This window comes from Arabidopsis lyrata (genome assembly GCF_000004255.2).
Source record: "Arabidopsis lyrata subsp. lyrata unplaced genomic scaffold ARALYscaffold_7, whole genome shotgun sequence".
Lineage (NCBI taxonomy): Eukaryota > Viridiplantae > Streptophyta > Magnoliopsida > Brassicales > Brassicaceae > Arabidopsis > Arabidopsis lyrata.
Window position 1 is genome coordinate 203864 of NW_003302549.1, and position 19526 is coordinate 223389.

The 19526-nt window shown below is 38.5% G+C and overlaps 4 protein-coding genes across 5 annotated transcripts; all 4 read right to left on the reverse strand.

The window, feature by feature from the left end:
* Positions 1-143: 143 nt before the first annotated feature.
* On the reverse strand, positions 144-4842 carry LOC9304930 (probable magnesium transporter NIPA7). 2 transcript variants are annotated; one of them, XM_021018742.1, is made up of 8 exons: positions 2245-2597; positions 1722-1778; positions 1554-1644; positions 1312-1472; positions 1070-1197; positions 856-993; positions 677-769; positions 144-577 (listed from the first exon to the last, which is right to left on the reverse strand). In XM_021018742.1, exons 1-8 carry the CDS (start codon positions 2363-2365, stop codon positions 386-388), a joined length of 981 nt encoding a protein of 326 aa, XP_020874401.1. In that variant the 5' UTR covers positions 2366-2597; the 3' UTR covers positions 144-385. The 2 variants fall into 2 exon arrangements, with proteins under 2 accessions (XP_020874401.1, XP_020874402.1); XM_021018743.1 differs by lacking the exon at positions 2245-2597 and adding an exon at positions 4757-4842 and having other exon boundaries at positions 148-577.
* Positions 3260-4079, reverse strand: LOC9304931 (peptidyl-prolyl cis-trans isomerase CYP18-3). Its single transcript, XM_021018744.1, has one exon. The coding sequence runs from the start codon at positions 3948-3950 to the stop codon at positions 3432-3434; it is 519 nt and encodes a 172-aa protein (XP_020874403.1). The 5' UTR covers positions 3951-4079; the 3' UTR covers positions 3260-3431.
* LOC9304933 lies at positions 4588-15688 on the reverse strand. The gene is made up of 32 exons (XM_021018740.1): positions 15488-15688; positions 15229-15402; positions 14879-14986; positions 14324-14393; positions 13999-14123; positions 13707-13847; positions 13462-13619; positions 13149-13317; positions 12967-13065; positions 12714-12791; positions 12572-12631; positions 12329-12486; positions 11938-12139; positions 11710-11829; positions 11487-11572; positions 11300-11404; positions 11010-11105; positions 10481-10569; positions 10197-10345; positions 9914-10057; positions 9716-9823; positions 9376-9486; positions 9191-9298; positions 8985-9095; positions 8703-8866; positions 8132-8603; positions 7834-7941; positions 7669-7727; positions 7108-7489; positions 5362-6903; positions 5058-5265; positions 4588-4874 (listed from the first exon to the last, which is right to left on the reverse strand). The coding sequence occupies exons 1-32, from the start codon at positions 15593-15595 to the stop codon at positions 4792-4794; spliced, it is 5895 nt and encodes a 1964-aa protein (XP_020874399.1). The 5' UTR covers positions 15596-15688; the 3' UTR covers positions 4588-4791.
* Positions 15689-16424: 736 nt separating this feature from the next.
* LOC9304934 (proline-rich protein 4) lies at positions 16425-18325 on the reverse strand. Its single transcript, XM_021017220.1, has 2 exons — positions 18052-18325; positions 16425-17962 (listed from the first exon to the last, which is right to left on the reverse strand). Exons 1-2 carry the CDS (start codon positions 18197-18199, stop codon positions 16662-16664), a joined length of 1449 nt encoding a protein of 482 aa, XP_020872879.1. The 5' UTR covers positions 18200-18325; the 3' UTR covers positions 16425-16661.
* Positions 18326-19526: the final 1201 nt, after the last annotated feature.

Consider the following 19526-nt stretch of genomic DNA (forward strand, 5'->3'; position numbering starts at 1 on the left):
TTTTTATACTTACCATCTTTTTGGGTTTTGATCGGACGGTTATTATTAATTCATCATATTCATATCTAATAGGGTTTATTATTTACTATTTAGGTCCGGATATTAATTTCCATTCCTTCACCTACAAGGAGAAGGAAACAATATTGCTAAAACAATCAAAATAATTAATAGTAATCAAAGTCAACAATAATATTATCTAGTTACAAATCTGTACTAACTTAGCTCAAAAATAAATGAATATGAACAAACAATGGACAAATTTGTATAGAGAAACCACAAAAGACTATTACAAAACTATCATGTTGTATACACAAAGCTAGTGTACATTCTTTCCCCCACTAGGAGATTATTTGAGGGAGAAGAAGGTTTAGATCTTTTTACCTTCCTAATATTCAGGACTGTACAAACTTGTCAAATGTTCTTCGTCAAAGCTCTTCCCTGAATCTTGCCATCTCATTCTTCCAGGCGAAGCTTGTTCCTCTTCTCTTGTCGCATGGAGTATAACTGTTCCTGTAAGCACTGTGATGAATCCACAAATCTCAGAGGCTATGCTGTCTGTGTTTTGCCCATTCCAGTCCTGTTAAAAAAATAAGCGATTCATTTAACTGTTTTTCCTTTTGACAATCTTGAAACAGGATTATTACTCTTAAAACGTTGTTAGTTAAAGTTTCTTTACCTTGAACATGATTGCACTAGCAACAATTGTGAGTGTTGTGAACATCACATAATAAATTGGAGAAACAATTGCTGCGTTGAAAGTGTCCAGCGCCTAGCAAAACAAAACATATTACTATTAACAATTGGCCAAAGTGCTCAACACTACATCACACAGACACATGTACATGTTCTTCTTACCTTGTTTAGGTAAATCATTTGCATAACCACACAGATTGCTGCAACAATGGCAAAAAACCAAGTCTCTGGATACCAAATCTGGTTTATCCCTTCAAATGTTAACTTTATCGCAATCCCTACAGCCTTTATGCTCATAACCTATTTGAGAATACAACCTTTAGAAAACAAAAATGGGAAAAGAAATAGATCTCAACACTATATCCGAGATGCTTACTGTAAGAGAACCCATCAATGAACAAATTCCGATATAGACAAGAATATTGGTTTGGCCGCAGAGAGGTTCACAGTACAGAATCAAAGCCAGGACAATCGACATTGATATGGCTACGTAAATTAGAAAAGCTGTCTCATACAAAAATAGAGGAGTATACGTTATTCTCTAGACCAGTAACATAAACACACAAATTGTGTGTGTGTGTGTGTGTAAGAGAGAGAGAGTTACAAAGAGCAAAAAACCTGGCTGCATTGCTAGTTTCCAGATTTCTTCAACAGAATTGGGAGTCTGCTCCTGAGGTGCGTGTATGACGATCATAACTGAGCCCACAATGCAACAAACACATCCCCAAACTCCCATTTTCCTAAGTTTTTCGTCTAACAAGAAATGTGCCAAAACAGCACTATAGGATCCATTGAAGAATGAAAAGTTAGTTAGAGAAAAGGTGAAGTACCTCTCAAAAAGATGTTATTAGTGCACATACCTGATGATTATACTTAAAGCACCAAGAGGAGTGACTAATACAGCCGGTGCATAAACGTAAGCCACAAAGTTAGCAATTTCTCCAAAAGTCACTGAGTTACAAAATCTCACATTTAGAATAAGATTAAAGAAAGAGTCATATGGAAATAAAAGATGGTTAATTACTCACTTGTTACCAAGCCTACCCACCAAAGGGGCTCTAACAAATATGTATAGCCTCCGAACCCTGCACGATTCATGAAGCAAGTCATAATCCCATTTGTTGACATGGGCAATATTCTCAAACAAAAATGATAGCAGAAAGGTACAGAGAACCAAGTTGGCGCGAAGCATTATTTCCTTTGACCTTTCTTTCCCACCTCTAAAAATTGAGGGGAAACATAACATAGTGCATAAGAAATCTATAGATGATGATGATGATCTGTATATTAGAGGACACTAACAAAAGGTGAGTAATTCAGACACCTAGAACCTAACTTGAGAGTTGGGTTTCAACATCGATCCATTTCAACGTCTACCAAATGAATTCAGACAGCAAAACCCCAATTGAGCAGATGGGTAGTTCAAAATTGATGATATTAATCCCCCACATCTATCCAATAATCAAGCAGAGCGTAGTAAATTCTGGAGCATGGAGGGATTGGTAAAAAGCAACAAAGATTTTAGAACAAAACTAGAGATTCTAAACGAACCAGCGCGGGTGCCATTAGCGGCAGCACGCTTGAGACCTTTCTTCTTCAAAATGAAGCTGGAACCTATGAAGACACTCGACGACACAGCTAACGCCAGACCCATCTCATTGTCCGACACCATCTATTTGTTTGTTTTTTTTTTTTTTTTTTTTAATTTTGATGATCTCAAAATCGTGATTTCCCCGCTAGGGACGCAGGAGGAAGGAAGGAAGGAGAATCGCAGGAATATTTTTGAGTTGTGGTGAAATTGAATTCAAACGGGAGAGAGAGAGAGAGAAAGAGAAAGAGAGAAATTCCCCCTCCTCTCCGGAGACGACAGCTCATCGTCTTGTCGGAAATATTAACTTGCGATTTTTAAATTAATAATCTGCTGCTTCGCGTACCACCCCATCACCCGCAACTTTTTTGTTATTGGGTAAAATAACTTCTTTAATCCTTTTTTATAGTTGTTCATCTGTTTGTAATTTTACGAGAGCCGAGTCCAACGTGAAAATTTCAAAAACTTGTTGGAATATTCCTGATACACGATAGAGGATTCTTCATTAACCAACAGCAGCTGCTATATTATTTCATTATTATATAAGATATAAGAACAAAATTTGAATAAAATGGGTGGACGTCTTTCACACGTATTGACTTCTTTAGGCTTCCTCACAAATTATTTTATTCTGAAAATCTTAATTAAAGCAGCATATGCGTTCCTGCTGGCTGCGTATAGTTAATTATTTGGAGGGCTTCGTCAAATTTAGTTGTAGAAAGATATGATTAGGCCAACTGGTCTTTGTTATTATTGTCATTGATTAGGTTCACTCTCTGTATACAGAATCACGTGTGTTACTTTTTAGACCAAGACCTGGTGGTGGTGTACTGTCGGGGGATAATAAACGTCCACCATTACTCAGAAAAAGGTGAGTTTTTATCTGTTCCCATGGAAATGCAGTTAAACAATGACGAGATTGGTAACCTAAATTAGATTATACTCCTATTATATACTCCGTATAAGCAAACCAGAGAATAGGATAATGAAGAGTGCTCATTTATTTATGGTAGTTAATAAAGGGGGGAAGTTTTTATATGTTCCCATGAGAACACACCAAACTTATGACTACAATCTTTAAAGACTCCATAGAAAAGAGACAGACACGACCACGAGGATGCTAAATTAAGAAAGGTTTTAAGATGATATCCTAAGAGAGCTGGCCACAATCGGCGACAACCACCGGCTTCGTCGGCTTTCCAGATGACGACCCAACCTTCTCGATCGCCTTCACCACGTCTAACCCTTCCACGACCTGCCCAAACACCACGTGCTTACCATCAAGCCAATCGGTCTTCACGGTGCAGATGAAGAACTGAGATCCGTTCGTGTTTGCACCGGCGTTCGCCATCGACAGTATACCAGGTCCGGTGTGCTTCCTCTCGAAATTCTCGTCCTTAAACTTGGTCCCGTAGATCGACTCACCGCCTGTTCCGTTCCCGGCGGTGAAATCTCCTCCCTGACACATGAAGTTAGGGATCACACGGTGAAACTTAGATCCCTTGAAGTGAAGGGGTTTCCCGCTACTGCCAACTCCTTTCTCTCCGGTGCAGAGAGCTCTGAAATTCTCGGCAGTCTTGGGAGTCTTGTCGGTGTACAGCTCCATCACGATCCTTCCCGCGGGCTGGCCATCGATGGTCATGTCGAAGTATACCTTAGGGAACGCCATTGTTGGTTGTTGTGGTGTGTGTTTCAGTGAAACGTCTAAAACACCGAAGAAGAAGAAGAGGATGTATGTTGAGGATTTAGCGGTGAGGTTTGGAATTTATAGCCGGCCAAGGGAAGCGGCGAATATCTCACAGAAAAACTAGATTATTACGCGTGGACAGATCTCAACGGCTTTAAAAACTTAACCGTGGTTAGGTTAGAGTTTGACCACCGGTTTATTAGGGGTCAGTCAGTCAGTGCGTTGGAGTATCTCAGACTTGGCATATGCCCCTTCTCGAGCAACGTGCCACACGTGTCCCACAATTTCATACGATACAAAACCCCACTAATTTCTCTTGAAATTAATTTTATTTACCGTTAATTCAAATGCTAAATAATTGAAAACGTTAACTCTAGTTTAGTAGTAACGCATAGATTATTATATGCATCACTTTCAATAACACCATCAATGCTTTGCGCAGAAGTCCAAGTGAATTCATCCTCGGAAATGTTAACTGTGATAAGTGTTTTTTTTTTGGGTTAAATTTTGTGATAAAGAGTAGAGTGAATTCGAAAATCAGAATGATCTAGAATAGTGGGGATTATCAAAAGTTAGTTCAGTGAGAATTATTCGGAACTGCACTTTCGGTGGTCTAGAGTGAGAGAGAACCAATCAAAAGAATTTGTTGAGAGGTAAAGCAACTAAAAACCCAAATGGAGTGGACACCATGAGCCGAACATTTTTTAAAGCTATGATTTGAAAGAAAGAGAATACTAACAATAGCCGGTTTAATCACTCATGAAGGAAGAAATCTAAAACATACGTACCACATTCAAGCCCGGTCCACATGTTAGTTTCGTTCCTAAAGCGATCCGGGATACAGAAACACAGCTATTTTCTTCAGTGAATCCATGGACGTTTCTAAGTACGCATGCACTTCAGCAGCTGATCCATACAAAAAGAAAAGAAGCAGAAAATGTTACTAAACAATTTTCACTTTTTCCTTGCAACTAAATTGTATTAAAAAAAAACATAAGGCACCAAACCCAAGCAAATAATATTGATCGTGCAAATCCCAGATCATCAACATAGCCTTGTCAATAATACTAGGGAAGAAACACTTGTTACCTTTCACTAGCTTTTTCAAGTCTTTGGAGAAGTTATCCACACGCCCAAATACAGGATGGATCCTGCAAACCTGAACAACACAGAGTTCCAAGTATAACGACATCTCTGTCGTTTGGATCAGCAAAAGGCACAACTTCTTTACTTCATCTGGAACCTCTTTGGATCTGTAATTATCACAAAGCTCAGCAACTATTCCCGTGAATTGGTCCTGCATTTTAATATACGTACACACTGTAGTACCAGGCGCAGAGAAGATTTAAAAAAAAAAGTGTAACTAACTGTTCTTGTTCTCGAGTTTTCGTACCTGTAGACCATGTAAAATCTCCGGCTCTGGAAGCTCAGGGAAATGAGCAAGATCGACATATCCCACTTCCTCTGCCCTTGTAACAACACCCTCTGCTTGTAAACACAGAAATTTCAACAATAGAGAAGCCACTCTATATATCTGTATCGCAACTGAGTCTGAAAACTGCGATTGAGGAACAGACCCAGGATGTTCTGTAGTGTGTCCCCTGATAACTAGAGCAGCCGAGATTGATACTGCAGAGATCTTGGGTTTCCCAACACAAACTAAAGGTGCTAGGGCAAACCATCCGTGCTTGCTGTTGATGAAAGATGGTCTTTTGCAGGAATCAAACTCTTCTTTTACTACTGGAGGGCATAACAGATGAGATGTGTAACTCTGAGACTCTCTAAGGTGTTGAGCACCTTTGCTGATAAAGGCCAAGAGATGTATTGTCATTTCTCTTAATGCAGAATCCATATCCTTCATAATTTTAACCCATGATCTCCAATGGCTAGCTAATGCACACATCAGAAGGAGAGTATGCTCGGTTTCTCTCAGATAAGTAAGGGAAGTCCACGTCCGCTGACTTCGTGGTCTCACTTTGTCACGATCATCAGAAGGGAAATCTGGTGCAGCGAGATAGTATGAGATCATGTAACCTTTCTCTAAGAAAAAGTAAGATATGACACTCTCCACAATATCAGCCCCTGCAGAAATAGATCCTAGAGAATGAACCATGGCAGTAACCACAGCCAAACCGATTCCCCAGATATGCTGAGGTTTTTCTGTCTTTTCTAGCAGACAGCCCTTTTCATTGTCAGATACCAAAGTAGACATTCCATCCGGAAACTCCATTAACAAAGCTCTTAAAGTCGAGAAAAATCCAGAATTTAGAAGCATCTGAGCACCACCATGAACTTGAGCAATAGTTAAGAAAAATTTTAGTATTGCTGAAAGCGATGCTGTGGATTTCTTATCCTGAAGCTGTAGAATAACATGCTGCAAGCGGAGTTGACTTTGTATAATAGGGAACCATGTCTCTGGCGTCAAAAAAGTTCTGAGAATCAAGTCTACTGTGGTCAGGCAGAGAGTCAAGTACTCGGGATTCCCCATGAAGTTGCAGAGAAGGGGTAATAATCCAATTGTAGCATCAGATATTTCTGCAAAATCTTGGGCTAGCACCATATGTCCCATCCCACTCGAGTTGGAGTTGTCTGAACCAAAACCCACAACCAGGAGCAGCACCTCAAGCAGGAGGTTTATCGTCTTCTTCAATATAGCATTTGAATACCTCAAACTACCTAGGATTTTGAGGCTAGGCCCCACATTTCTCAGGACAAGTACACATATAGATAATGAAAGATTTTTCTTTGCGGATTTCAAGAGGCGGGATAGCAAGTCTGCCTGTGCTGTAAGAATATCAAACACAATCTTGGGTGCATCCCAGAGAGAGGCAAGTGAATCAACTGTGGTGAAGAATTTTCGGCATACTATATCAATGCTTGAAAGAGTGACTCGAGAAGGGATTATCCTTTCTGCAGCTGCACTTTCTTCAAGAGACTGCACATAAGGTGTAGCATTTAGATGTACCTAAATCATAAATTAAGATCCCCAAAGAGGGACATGCAACATTTCTACCGGCTAGTATCTTTGAGTCAGCTATCAACTAAAACGTTAAATGCTGGAAAGGTAAAACAATCTAGCCCATAAATGTGTTATGATGGGATAAGGCTCGGAAAAGCTAATTAGAACAAAGAGACTTACATTATCCTCGTAAAGTATCAAGACGGAAATCAATGCATGCAAAACAGAGAGCTGCGAAGTTGAGAGTAAAACCATCGAATTTGCTCTCTGCATGTAAGTCAACATTTCCTCTGCAGTTGTTTTAGATGTCTTCCACTCAGAGAAATCCCAAATATCAAAACCTAATTCAGTCTGTATTTGCTGAGTGTCAAACAAACAGTCCTCCAAAGCCATATTTACATCCTTATTAGTTTCCTGTTTATCTTTCTCCCAAAAGCTCGACTCAACAAGAAACTGGAAAAGCTCTTTGAATGGACCAGTTGGGATATCACGACCCTCAAGTTTTCCTTGTAGATGACAGTATAGATCGCTGAAAATCATAGGCATCAACTCCTTTCCTCCACTAGCAATAGAACACAATAGATTATAAGCAACATGTGACACAGTGATAAACTCTTTGAATAACATGAGAACGGATAATTAAAGATTAAGGAGAAGCACTGCTGACTGTAGGTTTAAGAAAGATAAATGTGCTACTGAATTTGAAAATTAGTAAAGAAATGTAAGAAACAATGGTCTTACCTATAACCAAGTTTTGAATATTGCGCCAACAACTCAGAAAAAGCAGGTTGGGCACAAAGCTGTCAGCATATTGTTAAATAGGCATCAGAATCAGATATGACAATGCCTTGAAAAGTGTATTGAAAAGACCAAAGATATAGATCGAGGCAACAGAGAGCAACATACAATTTCTGATATGAGTTTGATCTTCTCAACTAAAACCATAGACAATGCTCCTGCGCCAGATGTTTCCAGTTTCACAATCAAATGCACAATAAGTAAAACGGCAGCAACCTATCAATGCAGAAAATGAGAAATATTTAAAACTTCTAATTACTATTTCTGAAATATGTAGGCACCTAAGCAAAAAGTGTAAAGTGTGGTGAAACTCTACAGCTTGAGCTTTATAAGTAAAGCAAATGAATGGCACATAAATCTCAATGAACATAGTTCCATAAGAAGACCAGGTCAAAGAAATACGTGCCTTTGCTTGGAAGTTTATTTCACTTTCACCATCTAAGGAAGAAACTGACTGGATAAGGCCATCCAAAACAGATACGTCACACCATTTTGAAAAAATATCCTTGGGATCTGAATCAGCTGTCCAAGTTAATTTGGGTGGAGATACTGCATTATTTGACGTCTTTTTTGGCTCCACACATGGCTTTTTAAGTGACTCCGCAAACAGCAACTTCTTGTACAAAAACATGTTGCAAGCCATAATTTCCAAAACAGAAGCCTGACACTGATATTTCACAAACAATTTCGAGATCTCTTCCTTGCCTAAACTTCCAACCGTGGAATCTTTTATCTTAGACGCCTGTGATATAATGTTGGAAAATTCCTGCCACAACTTTTTTGACGCCTTAAACGGTTCCAGCATATTAGCGTATTGGCCAGCCTCTTGCCAAAGGGTTTTCAGGAAATCAAGTAAACCCAGTAATATATCTGTGTATCTGGAGAAGGTGAAACCATCACGTAAATATTACAGGCCATCTAGAAGAAATTCAGTGTAATTAGAAGACAGATTGAAAAATATTTAGCCTTCGAAGTACCTATCGACAAAATCTGTTGCTCTCTCTACATATTGCAGGATAGTGTGCAATAAGCGAGATTTACAAGCCCAGTCAGGAATTGAGGAGGCATCTTTGCGTGACTGTTTTAAGTTGCCAGCATCTGAGTCTTCGTCTGAATCAAATATGGCCACTAAAAGAGCAGGCTGAAGAAAAAGGATATTAAAAATGAAACAACTTTTCAGTATGATGAAACTGGAGAATCTAAATGATTTCAAGAAGAACAATTGCGTAGCACAAATAGCTATTTAAATGGGAAGCAACCTGATATCTTGCTGCAACAGTTAGTAGTTTCAAGGTGGCAACGACAAGATCTTCATTTTGTCCCGATAGATCAAGTATGATCTGGGTAACCGAATTTCTTAAATCTGTAATCTAAAAAGAAAACTATCATTGATCCTTACATATAGACAGCAGAATATACTACCTGAACATAAAGAGATAACAGATAAGAAAGATATAATTCTAACCTGTTTATTGTCTAGACCAAAGCCTGCATTGCTTATTATATAGAGCTGTGATGATTCTGCCAAGGCAAATAACTTTGACAGCACTTGAGCAGCATAAACCTGTATAATCTGCAGAAAATATTTGATTTTTAGACATGTGATTGGTCAAAGCATCAACCACTATGAATTTGGATGAAAGTCCATACAGGATTGCGGAAGTAAGAAATCAGTGATGTGATAGCTGCAACAACTGAGATTGGTTTTGTTGTAGACGACAGCATGGCTTGATGAAACACAGGAAGACCAGAATGAGTACTCTGCAACAATTTATAGACCAGGATGAGAAAGAGTGTTCAAAGAATTGCTAGCCAAAGCAAATATTCAATGTGTGTTTGCAATTTGTTTGCAAAATGTAAGAGATTAATCAAGATTATTTTGAAAAAATCTTCAATTGGAAACAGTGAACAATGGCTATTATCTGTTATGTGAAATATGATATACTTGCCAAAGCTTTTAAGAAGGTCAGAGGTAAGACAACGCTTTTACCTCAGAAAATTGGGAGAGTGTGACGTTCAAAACATCCAAAACAGAGACTATAGCAAGTTGCCATCCTTCAATCTCTGCCGGTTCAATAAAACGGCTTGAACAAAGGTTCTGTCGCAAAGAAACATATCAGTAAATCAATTAAAGCACATCAGACCCTTAGGAAAGTAGAAGAAAGACTATTCCAGATCATATCCAAACCTCTAAATTTTGTGTAGTCGTACAAATGATTCGGAAAAGAGCGCTGTGAACAGAGGCATCGTTCAGTAAAATATCAAGGAGAACATCCCTCAGCTTTGTGGAGAATTTACTGAATCTGAGACACGTTTTCATCACCTCAATGACCTGCAGAAACCGAGGAAAATAACAGAAAAGATATATTAAAAAAAATGCTACGAATCCAGTGACTCCAATAAGTTAGCAACCAACTGTCAGCAGGTGGTAAATAGAGAAGGGGGAGCTGTAGCTAATAATTAAGACATACCTTTAGTGTCACTTTCCAACGCATACTTCCATTGTTGTATTTCCAATACTCATGGCTAGCAAGAATATACTGCAACGAGAAAACAACTAGAGCAAAAACTACATCATTCTCTAGTCCCCCCTCCACAAGTTGCATGGTAAATTCCAGAACTGCAAGGTATAAAAAAAATAACATTATACAATAAAGGCGACAGGCTCAATATATAGAGAGCCAAGACACATCGAACAACTGTGAGCCCACAGTCAGGTAGATTATGCACTAACAAAATTCTGCCGCAGACTTGCCTGATATGACCAATGGGCAGCTTGTATCATTCTTCTCGCAGTCAATCAAGATCATCTTTGCAAGTTTCCCAGAGAGAGAGCAAGAACCGCTTTACAAAAAACAGCGGAAAGAGTAAGAATAAGTCAGATGCAGCCAGAGAATGCACAAAACGATGAAGTAAAATAAAACTGAATTTTAGGAAGCTTCGTCTATTAAAGCCTTGTTACTAAAGAGAGATATTCCTCAAAATAAAAGCTAAAAACACTAGAAACAGTACTTTCGAAAATGTGCCTCATTACAAACCTTAGGAGGGTTCCTAGTAATTAAGAGGATTTGTCAGTGATCTACGAAGCATTCATGTGAAAGTTTGTCTTTTTGGGAGAAGCATATCAAGTGTTTGCAATGTGTTAAATATTACTTCCTAGTGGATAACAGATGATTCTAAATTAAAAGAAAAAGAAAAATCTGCTAGGCGTGGTAAACTTCAATGAGTATATTAATTATGGGTAGGATATATTTGAAAATGAACAAACTTAGAAAACCGCCAACCTCAATGAAATATTGTAGCCACTGTCAGGGACGCCTGAACCTGAAGTCATGTCAAATATATTTGCCTTTAAGACCATGGGCGCAATTGACGGGGAACTGCTCAAAGAGAAAATAAAATTAGCAATCAATGTTCCACAGAGAAGTGACTGATACCGAGTTCCAAACTATACCATATAACAAGACATTGCACATGACGGATAATATTATGACATGCATTTGCTAGAAAAGGAATACTGAAGAAATAAATTGATAACCAAGACAGCAAAAGAATAAGCATCACAAAAATTTACCATCGCAGAAGTCTAGCTAAGATATCAATAGCCATTGCCATCACAGCTGCACCGTCAGAGTCAAAAGTCAGGCTTCTGACTGAATTGCAAATTATATCAACCACCCTGAAAAAAAACAAAAATTATCTCTGTTCAAGTACTCAGGAAGAGAGCATGTAAGAAAGAAATAAAAATGCAAATACTTCACCTCACATCACTTTCCATCTTCCCATTCACATAAGATTCGTGAACATAAAAGAAGTGGCTGATATTCAGTAAGGAGACACATACGGCCTGAAATCAATTTACAGAACCTGGTCAGAGAAGTAAAAATAAGGATGCATAATTTATGACATAAGAGACGTCCAAACATACGGTCAGAGACGAATTGATTCAAAGGCAGAAAAATGAAAATGGACCAATGCAGTTACCTTGTTAAATGTCACCATCCGACGAAGTAGCTCCAGAGTCACAAAAGCTTCACGATTGTTACCAATGTAGAGTCCATTGGCCAAACGGATGATCAACACAATTACGCCGGATAGCGAATACTTGTAAAGGAAAATGTATTTCATGAATCAGTAAAACCATAAAAAAAAATATAACATTCGAGGAGTCTTCTTTATGAAGAGTTTTCAAAGAATGATGATATCACTTACTTCCCACCGTACAAGGACAGTATTTTCACCGATTACTCTCAGAATTCGCCCACGAGTATTACTGGGAATAACTAAACCTTCAAGACCTGGAATATGCAACGGCCGGGAAGTTTCAACAAGTTGAGAGGCCTCATCCGCTGGAGAGTCACTAGTAATATCAAATAAGGTTGAAAACCCGACTGATTTATCCAGAAAGTTGAATCTGCACAAAAAAAAAAGAACAGCAGATTGCAGCGGGGTGATGGTTTGCAACCAGTAAATAAGAAATTCTTTAGTGAGACAAGAAAGGAAGCTTAGATTGATGTATGCAAAACATTGCTCTCGTCTACATCGAAAAGTTCCATATAAAAGTACATAAACGCACATAGTATATTACCCAATTAATACTTACACACATTCAGCAGGCCAACTTCCTTCACTCAGGGACGACAAGAGACGAATGAATTCAGCACTTCTGAATGGAAATTCACTCTCCAGATCAAAGAGGAGACACCGGATAGGGCCATCAACAAAACTTTTTCGATCCCAAAACTGACTACAGAGGGACTCCTGCATAATTAAGGCACACAATGAGCATTCATGGATGTGTAATATAAAGGAAAAAGCCAGGGGACAACATGCATATATAATTTACCTCTCCTTGATAAACCTTACAGAGGATGTCCAGTATCAACTCGAGGGTGCCATCTTCCAGCTACCAAAAATGTAAAGATGAGTATGACTTTTAAACACCTCATAATTATATAGTTTATCATCTATAGATAATGGAGGTTTACCTGAAGATTGATCTCATAAGATGCAATAAATGCTGAAATAAAAGTCCTCACGACACTACGATGACCAGAGATTGGTCCCTGGGTAAGTGAAAAATAATGATAGAATCAACATAGGGAAGGCTAACATGAACAAAATTTGCAGAGGATTGGTGAAATAGATCTCACACTATTATTTGATAGAAAAATAAGTGCCAATCTCAAGAAAGCATACATAGTTAAGCTCGGTATCTAGAATTTTATTCTCATAACTTACATCAAAATCATTCAATAGATTACTTTGAAGGATTTCAAGGAAATAGCTCAAGGATGCTGCCTCAAAAGCTTGATGAACATAGCTCACGTGATCAATATCCTGGTAATCAAAGTAAGAGTAAATACATACACATAAACAATGTGCCCTCTGACTAGGTAATGCAAGTATTCTCACTTTCATACCATCAGGAAAGGACTTTCCTCCTTCCCAGGAAGTGATGAAATAAGACACAGAAATACTGCCCAAGCCAGGACGAGAGGTCCTGCTTCTTTTACTTCAAAAGTGTTGAGGCTTGAGATTGTTGCATCCATCTCTTGGACATCAACAATGGAAAAGACACAAGTGCCAGACCTTATAAGTAAAAATAGAACCTTTAGGCAATATCGACAGATATTCAGGAGAAAGTAGGATTAGGCAAATTGCTGGTTTTGTATCCTATTTGAAAAAAGTTTTAACATTATATTTGCAGTGTCCTCGCGAGTTAGTTAAACAAACCTGAAAGGTACTCCGTCGTGAACCATTTGTAACAGATTCTCCATATCCAACGTTTCTATAAGAATCATCAGCAACTGAATTTGAACTCGACATGCAGAATGTTGTGCTTCAACTGACACAGCCAGCTTTCTAAAATTATATGAACCTGAAAGAATCCCCTGCAACACAGCACTTATAAGTAAATAAGGTTGGTTACAGAAAAAAACGGAACCAGTCTCAGGCATGTGGCTAGTGACTCGAGATACCTTGTAGAAAGAACACAGTTTTCTCCATCTTTCTCCATTACAAGAGCAAAATGATTCATTGTAAATAAGGAAAAGAATATCCAAAATCAAATTGTCCTCAATTAGTGTCTCCTCCGCCCACAAAGCGAATAGATTGACATCCTATCAAAAAAAAAAAAAATTTGAAGAAAATCAAATTTGGACCGAAAATAAGTGCCTCCTCCTCAGTGCCTTAACATCAGTATAATGTAAGGTCCTACATATAATAAGATCAAATGGGATATTAAGAAGGGCTAGGACTCAGAACACATACCATATTCTGTGGAAAACAAGAGGAAAACAGGTCCTCGAGAACTGATGACTGTCGTCTTTCAAGCCCATCTGAGATCAGCTTTACAGCTTCTTCCTTAATTGTACTTTCCTCACTTGGCGCATATACTGTACAAATTCTACAATTAGTTGAAAGACAAGACAAAAGTTTGGGCGGAATTTTAGAAGCGTAAGCCCACCATTGGAAAATAAGCTTTTTTTGTTCCATTAACAGCAACTGTATATACAACTATGCATGCTCATATTTGTTAAGACATCTGAAACTAGGAGAGAGTGGGAAAATAGGGAACAACACAATCACGACTTACATGCATGTATGAGAATACGCTTTGTACACTTTAGTAGGCACTGGCGCTGTATGTAATACTGAAGCAGTATCTTCAAGAAAACAGAAGGACAGCAAAAGTGTTAGCACGAAAGCTGAAGAAAGAAGGGTTGAAAACTGCTAACAAAATGAAGTCATTGGCAAATATATAGGACAGGAGCTATAGAACTTACACTATAATGAGCTATAGAACTTACTATAGAGAATCAAAAGTAGATAAAGTAATAAAGCTGGTCTTTTCGTGCTATTGATATGATAGCGAAAAGCTCCATAATACATAAGTAACAAATTACAGAAAAGGAATGATAGCATATTGGATAAGTATATCTTGAGTTCTTTTGTGAGTAATTTATATCAGAATATTCAAAAGCAATCAGATAACCAAAAGGCTGGAAACAAAGATATTTAAAAAAAATTGTGAATTCGAACTCATAGATCACCTTCACAAGATTCTATTTATTCAACAAAACCTGAATTTATATGAAAAAATGAAGACTGAAAAGTTTTCAAAGGAAGCTGAGACACGTAAGCTACTAACCATGTCTATGAATTCTTGAGCTAATTCTTGAGCTACCGAGTCAGTGGTTCCATATTCCTGCTCCATAGATCTTTCCACGAGGATGTATGATTGGATTTCATCTAGATTCTGGCCAAGATTTCAGAAATTCAGAAAAAAAAAAAAAACTGTCAATTTGTTTTTCTCCATATCCAGTTGCCAGCATAACTGATATAATCATTTTCACTAATACCATATATCAATAGAGCAATAATTCGGAATTTAAGCACATGTTATATACGTAGCCTTCATGGTTGAGGTCGATATGAAATAGCTGATATAGTTTTCTTTCGAGTTCGATTAAAATTGAAGAATGGTGAAAAGAAGCTAACCAGATGAGAGCTGATTCGAAGGGCTTTATCTTTCAATTGGGGCTTTATCACCAACTGGTGCTCCTTAATTTTGACGACATCCGAATTCAAAGCTTCTTTTGATTTCTCACTCGGTGGCTTGAACATCGACAGAGTTCCAAGGAACCACGCGTGGTTCTCCTCCAACTTCTTCGCCTGAAATTGATAGAGCAAACCAAAATAGCACCAGTATCCCCCACGAAAACACCCAGATGAAGAGGAAGAGGAAGAGATATATTACGATGGGTTGAGGAAGGTCATCAGAGAGAGATGCATTCTCGAGGTCGGTGAGAAGAGAGTCAAACGGATCCCACCAGAGAGACGAATCGACGGATTTAGGGTTCGCCATTGAAAGAGCTTAGTGAGAGAGCGCTTAAACCCTAGAGAGAAATAGAAGAGATGAAATTGGAGTATTTTGGATTTTTAGTTTTTTCGCGCTTTTGAGTAATTATTTATTTCTTAAAAGGAAAATAAAATACCAATCAGTAATTCACATTGGGCCCTGAATTCTATTCTGTCACTATTTGGGCCTAAAAGCCCATTTAATCTTGAAGCCAACATGTTGATTATTTTTCTATATGAATTTTGTCAATTTTTCATATTCTTTGGAAGATTGAATTTATTCGTCGACAGATTATTAGTCTTAGACCATCTCCATTCAGAGTGAATAGGTGAGACATTTTCCAATAAAACAGAATAAAAAATTAAAAAAGAAGGAGAGAAGACAGACACTGTTTCTCAACTGAGAAACTCATTTTTACAGTTGTCTTCTTCTGATTGGCTTAAATAAACAATTAAATAATAAAATAATTAAATAATAAAAAATAATATTATTTTATTTGTTAGACACCGATGGAAATGCTCTTATATCATTGGACTGTCGACAAACGTATGGGTAGGTGACCAGGCACCAATCAGTAGAGAGCAAATCAAACTAGGCTTATGCGGATATAGAGAGTGAATTTCCATTCAGAAGTGCTGAATTCATTCGTCTCTTGTCGTCCCTGAGTGAAGGAAGTTGGCCTGATGAAAGATCGGCCTTTTTATACCATCTGCAATATGTTGTCGTTTTGTGACGAAAATATACTATAAGCTCAACAATGTTTCTGCGAAAACACATACTGTAAGTTTTTTTCTGCCGAATACTCTTAAACGCAAAATGCTTGTTGATCATCTAATGATAAAAAGAGAAACGTATCATTACCATATTATTGTTGGAAGAATATTGCGGGAATATAAACAAACAGTCTACACATATAAGATAACTCAGAGAGAAAGCCAACAAAAGAAACAAAATATAAAGAGAACATGCAAAGATAAAGTATTAAAAAGGCAACACGTTGATTATACATGAGTATACGTATATATATATATATATATATATATATATATATATATATACGTATTTAATTTTCTCAAGGGTGTGGAGGCCATTTCCCGAACTTGGGGTGGTGAATGTATTTAGGAGGAAGAGGTGGAAACTTTGGAAGTGGTGGAAGCTGTGGAAGTGGCGGACATGGCTTCTTTGGTATCACCACCGGTGGTTTGTATTCTGGTACCGGCGGAGGACACGGCTTCTTCGGAATCACCACCGGTGGTTTGTATACTGGTACCGGCGGAGGACACGGCTTCTTCGGGATCACTACCGGTGGAATGTAGATTGGTGGATGCTCTATCTTCGGCGGCGGCTTGTAAACCGGAACTGGAGGTGGGTGCTCTATCTTCGGCGGTGGAATGACTATCTTTGGCGGCGGCTTGTGGACTGGAACCGGCGGTGGATCAACTTTCTTCGGCGGTTTAGGCGGACAAGGCTTCTTCGTTGGTGGTTTGTAGACTGGCACCGGCGGTGGAAGCTCCACCTTCGGCGGCTTAGGCGGACATGGCTTCTTCGGTGGCTTGTGTACCGGAACTGGAGGTGGGTGCTCTATCTTTGGCGGTGGCTTGTAAACCGGAACCGAAGGTGGGTGCTCTATCTTTGGCGGTGGCTTGTAAACCGGAACCGAAGGTGGGTGCTCTATCTTTGGCGGTGGCTTGTAAACCGGAACTGGAGGTGGGTGCTCTATCTTTGGCGGTGGCTTGTAAACCGGAACCGGAGGTGGGTGCTCTATCTTCGGCGGTTTAGGTGGACAAGGCTTCTTAGGAATAGGCGGTGGAAGCTCCACCTTTGGTGATGGCTCGTAAATCGGGACAGGTGGGGGAACCTCTTTCTTTGGCGGTGGATCGTAAACCGGAACCGGAGGCGGAACCTCTTTCTTTGGCGGTGGCTCGTAAACCGGAACCGGAGGTGGAACCTCCACAGGAGGGCTGAATTTAGGTGGACATGGCTTCTTGAGAAACGGTGGAAGTTCCAAAGGTGGAGGTAAAGGGAACGGATGATCAAAGCCCTTAAAAGGTGGCAACTTAGGCATATGCCAGAAGAATTTCGAAACACAAATTTCGGGTGAAAATTTCAGATTTTGTTTGAGACCCAAAACGTGTTTATCCCCGGATTTGGATAAAAACACGATCTTCGTGGATTCGAGGCCGTCGTGAGCCGGACAAGGGGTTCCCGCCGCGCTGTGAAGCTGAGCGTAACACTCCTCCTTCAACGCTCCGTCGTCGGAGACAATGTCATGAGGAATACTAAGACCAAATTTTCCTTTGTCGTCAATGTTTCCGGAGCCTTTTGTAACAAAATGGCCTTTATTCACCTTACAGTCGATCGTCACTCGGAGTCCTATAACAAATAATATCACACATTGATCAAATAATCACAAAAAAAAGGAACTATATAGTATATAAGTTAATAATGTGGTTATGAGTTACCTGAAAATGCATGGGGGGTTTTGATCTTGCTCTCGGCGTAACCGACAACTTCGACGACACGAGCGAGAGTGAGAGTCGCTGAAAAGAGAACCGACACGAGAAGGAGAATGCACGGAACCGAACCTCGAGGTTCGGGTAAGATCCTCATTGGGATTCTCACCCTCTGAGAGTTCTGACACACTTCTCTTTCGTTTGCTGAAAATATAAAGTTTATAAGAAGAACAAAAAAACTATATGATAAATAGAGTATTAGTGGAGAAGGTGAGGATATGATTATAGCGAGACTTCTTCTCGTTTATATAATGGTCTTATCAAAGATTTTTCCGAAGATTGATCTTAATAATTTCTTCCTAATTAACCTTTAGTTTTTTTACCAACAATAATTGGATTCGGCGGTTCCTATTATTTTGTTTTGTGGATCATTTATTTAATGTCATGGTCCATCTTCTCGTTGTTACGTTCGTCTATTCGGCACTTTATGATATTTTTCATGCAGGGTGGTTGAAACACTTTGACTTTTTTTTTCCTTAATACGACAACGGCATTCAAATTTACTTTTTGTTTCCCTCATCAGCGTTATTGCACGGGACACATGCGTAGAACTTTTGCCACACGAAAGTTTTGATCCACAAATGTGGTTAATTAATTTTATTGTTGTAGAGATTGCAGGATGAGCATGCACATTTTTTTTTGTTTCACAAACACGCTTTATAGTTTTCATATGAAAAAAAAAAAGAAAAGAAAATGAATTAATAAGTGCGTGTATACGGCTCCACCAACCGAAAATTGAAGCGAATCACATTATGGTTAGAAGAGAAACTTAAATGTTTATGGAAAAAAAGATATAGTCACACTCCTTGTCGGCTTATAGTTCTCGTCCACTATTATTTTACCGGAAATCCATTACTATGCTTGTCAAAGCCCACCCAACGCAACAAATATTCTTTATCTTTGGATTTATGTACGCCATGCAGCCATGATCTACTGTTTTAACCGTATATACATAAAAATAAAATAGAGTAATAGTAATAAACTAACGAAATTGGTCAGAAAAGAGGATTGATTTATTGGTTAGATGGAGATAGAAGTTAATATCTATCATCAATCTACTTCGTCTTTGAAGTTGGCAAGGCCCTTCAATAAAAGCATGCCAGCTCAAAAGCCTACTTCACTATTTTTTTTTTTTTTTTTTTGACAAGCTGAAGAAGTAACTACTATTTCTTCATTTTTGATGAAAAATAATACGTAAACGTTTGATTATAAATTTCATTTTGTTCGAAATGAAAAGAAGAGTTGAAGATCACTTAAGAAAGACAAACAAAAAAAAAACACTTAAGAAAGACGAAAACATAGCAACTTGATAACAAATAAGAACGAGCACTTTTACGAATGCAGCTATATAATAAGAATTCAACTACATATATATCGCCACAATTTTCTCTGAAATCTACTGTATATTGTTTTTACACAAATGA

Excerpts from the sequence above, each read along its gene's own strand:
- LOC9304930 (XM_021018742.1), bottom strand. The coding sequence starts at position 2,365 with ATGGTGTCGGACAATGAGATGGGTCTGGCGTTAGCTGTGTCGTCGAGT. Across the intron at positions 1,645-1,721 it reads GTGGGTAGGCTTGGTAACAA|TGACTTTTGGAGAAATTGCT; the intron begins GTGAGTAATTAA and ends TTTGTAACTCAG. Across the intron at positions 994-1,069 it reads CATTGATGGGTTCTCTTACA|GTTATGAGCATAAAGGCTGT; the intron begins GTAAGCATCTCG and ends ATTCTCAAATAG.
- LOC9304931 (XM_021018744.1), bottom strand. The coding sequence starts at position 3,950 with ATGGCGTTCCCTAAGGTATACTTCGACATGACCATCGATGGCCAGCCC.
- LOC9304933 (XM_021018740.1), bottom strand. The coding sequence starts at position 15,595 with ATGGCGAACCCTAAATCCGTCGATTCGTCTCTCTGGTGGGATCCGTTT. Across the intron at positions 12,792-12,966 it reads ATCTATTGAATGATTTTGAT|GGACCAATCTCTGGTCATCG; the intron begins GTAAGTTATGAG and ends TCACTTACCCAG. Across the intron at positions 12,487-12,571 it reads GTAAGGTTTATCAAGGAGAG|GAGTCCCTCTGTAGTCAGTT; the intron begins GTAAATTATATA and ends TTAATTATGCAG.
- LOC9304934 (XM_021017220.1), bottom strand. The coding sequence starts at position 18,199 with ATGAGGATCTTACCCGAACCTCGAGGTTCGGTTCCGTGCATTCTCCTT. Across the intron at positions 17,963-18,051 it reads AACCCCCCATGCATTTTCAG|GACTCCGAGTGACGATCGAC; the intron begins GTAACTCATAAC and ends TATTTGTTATAG.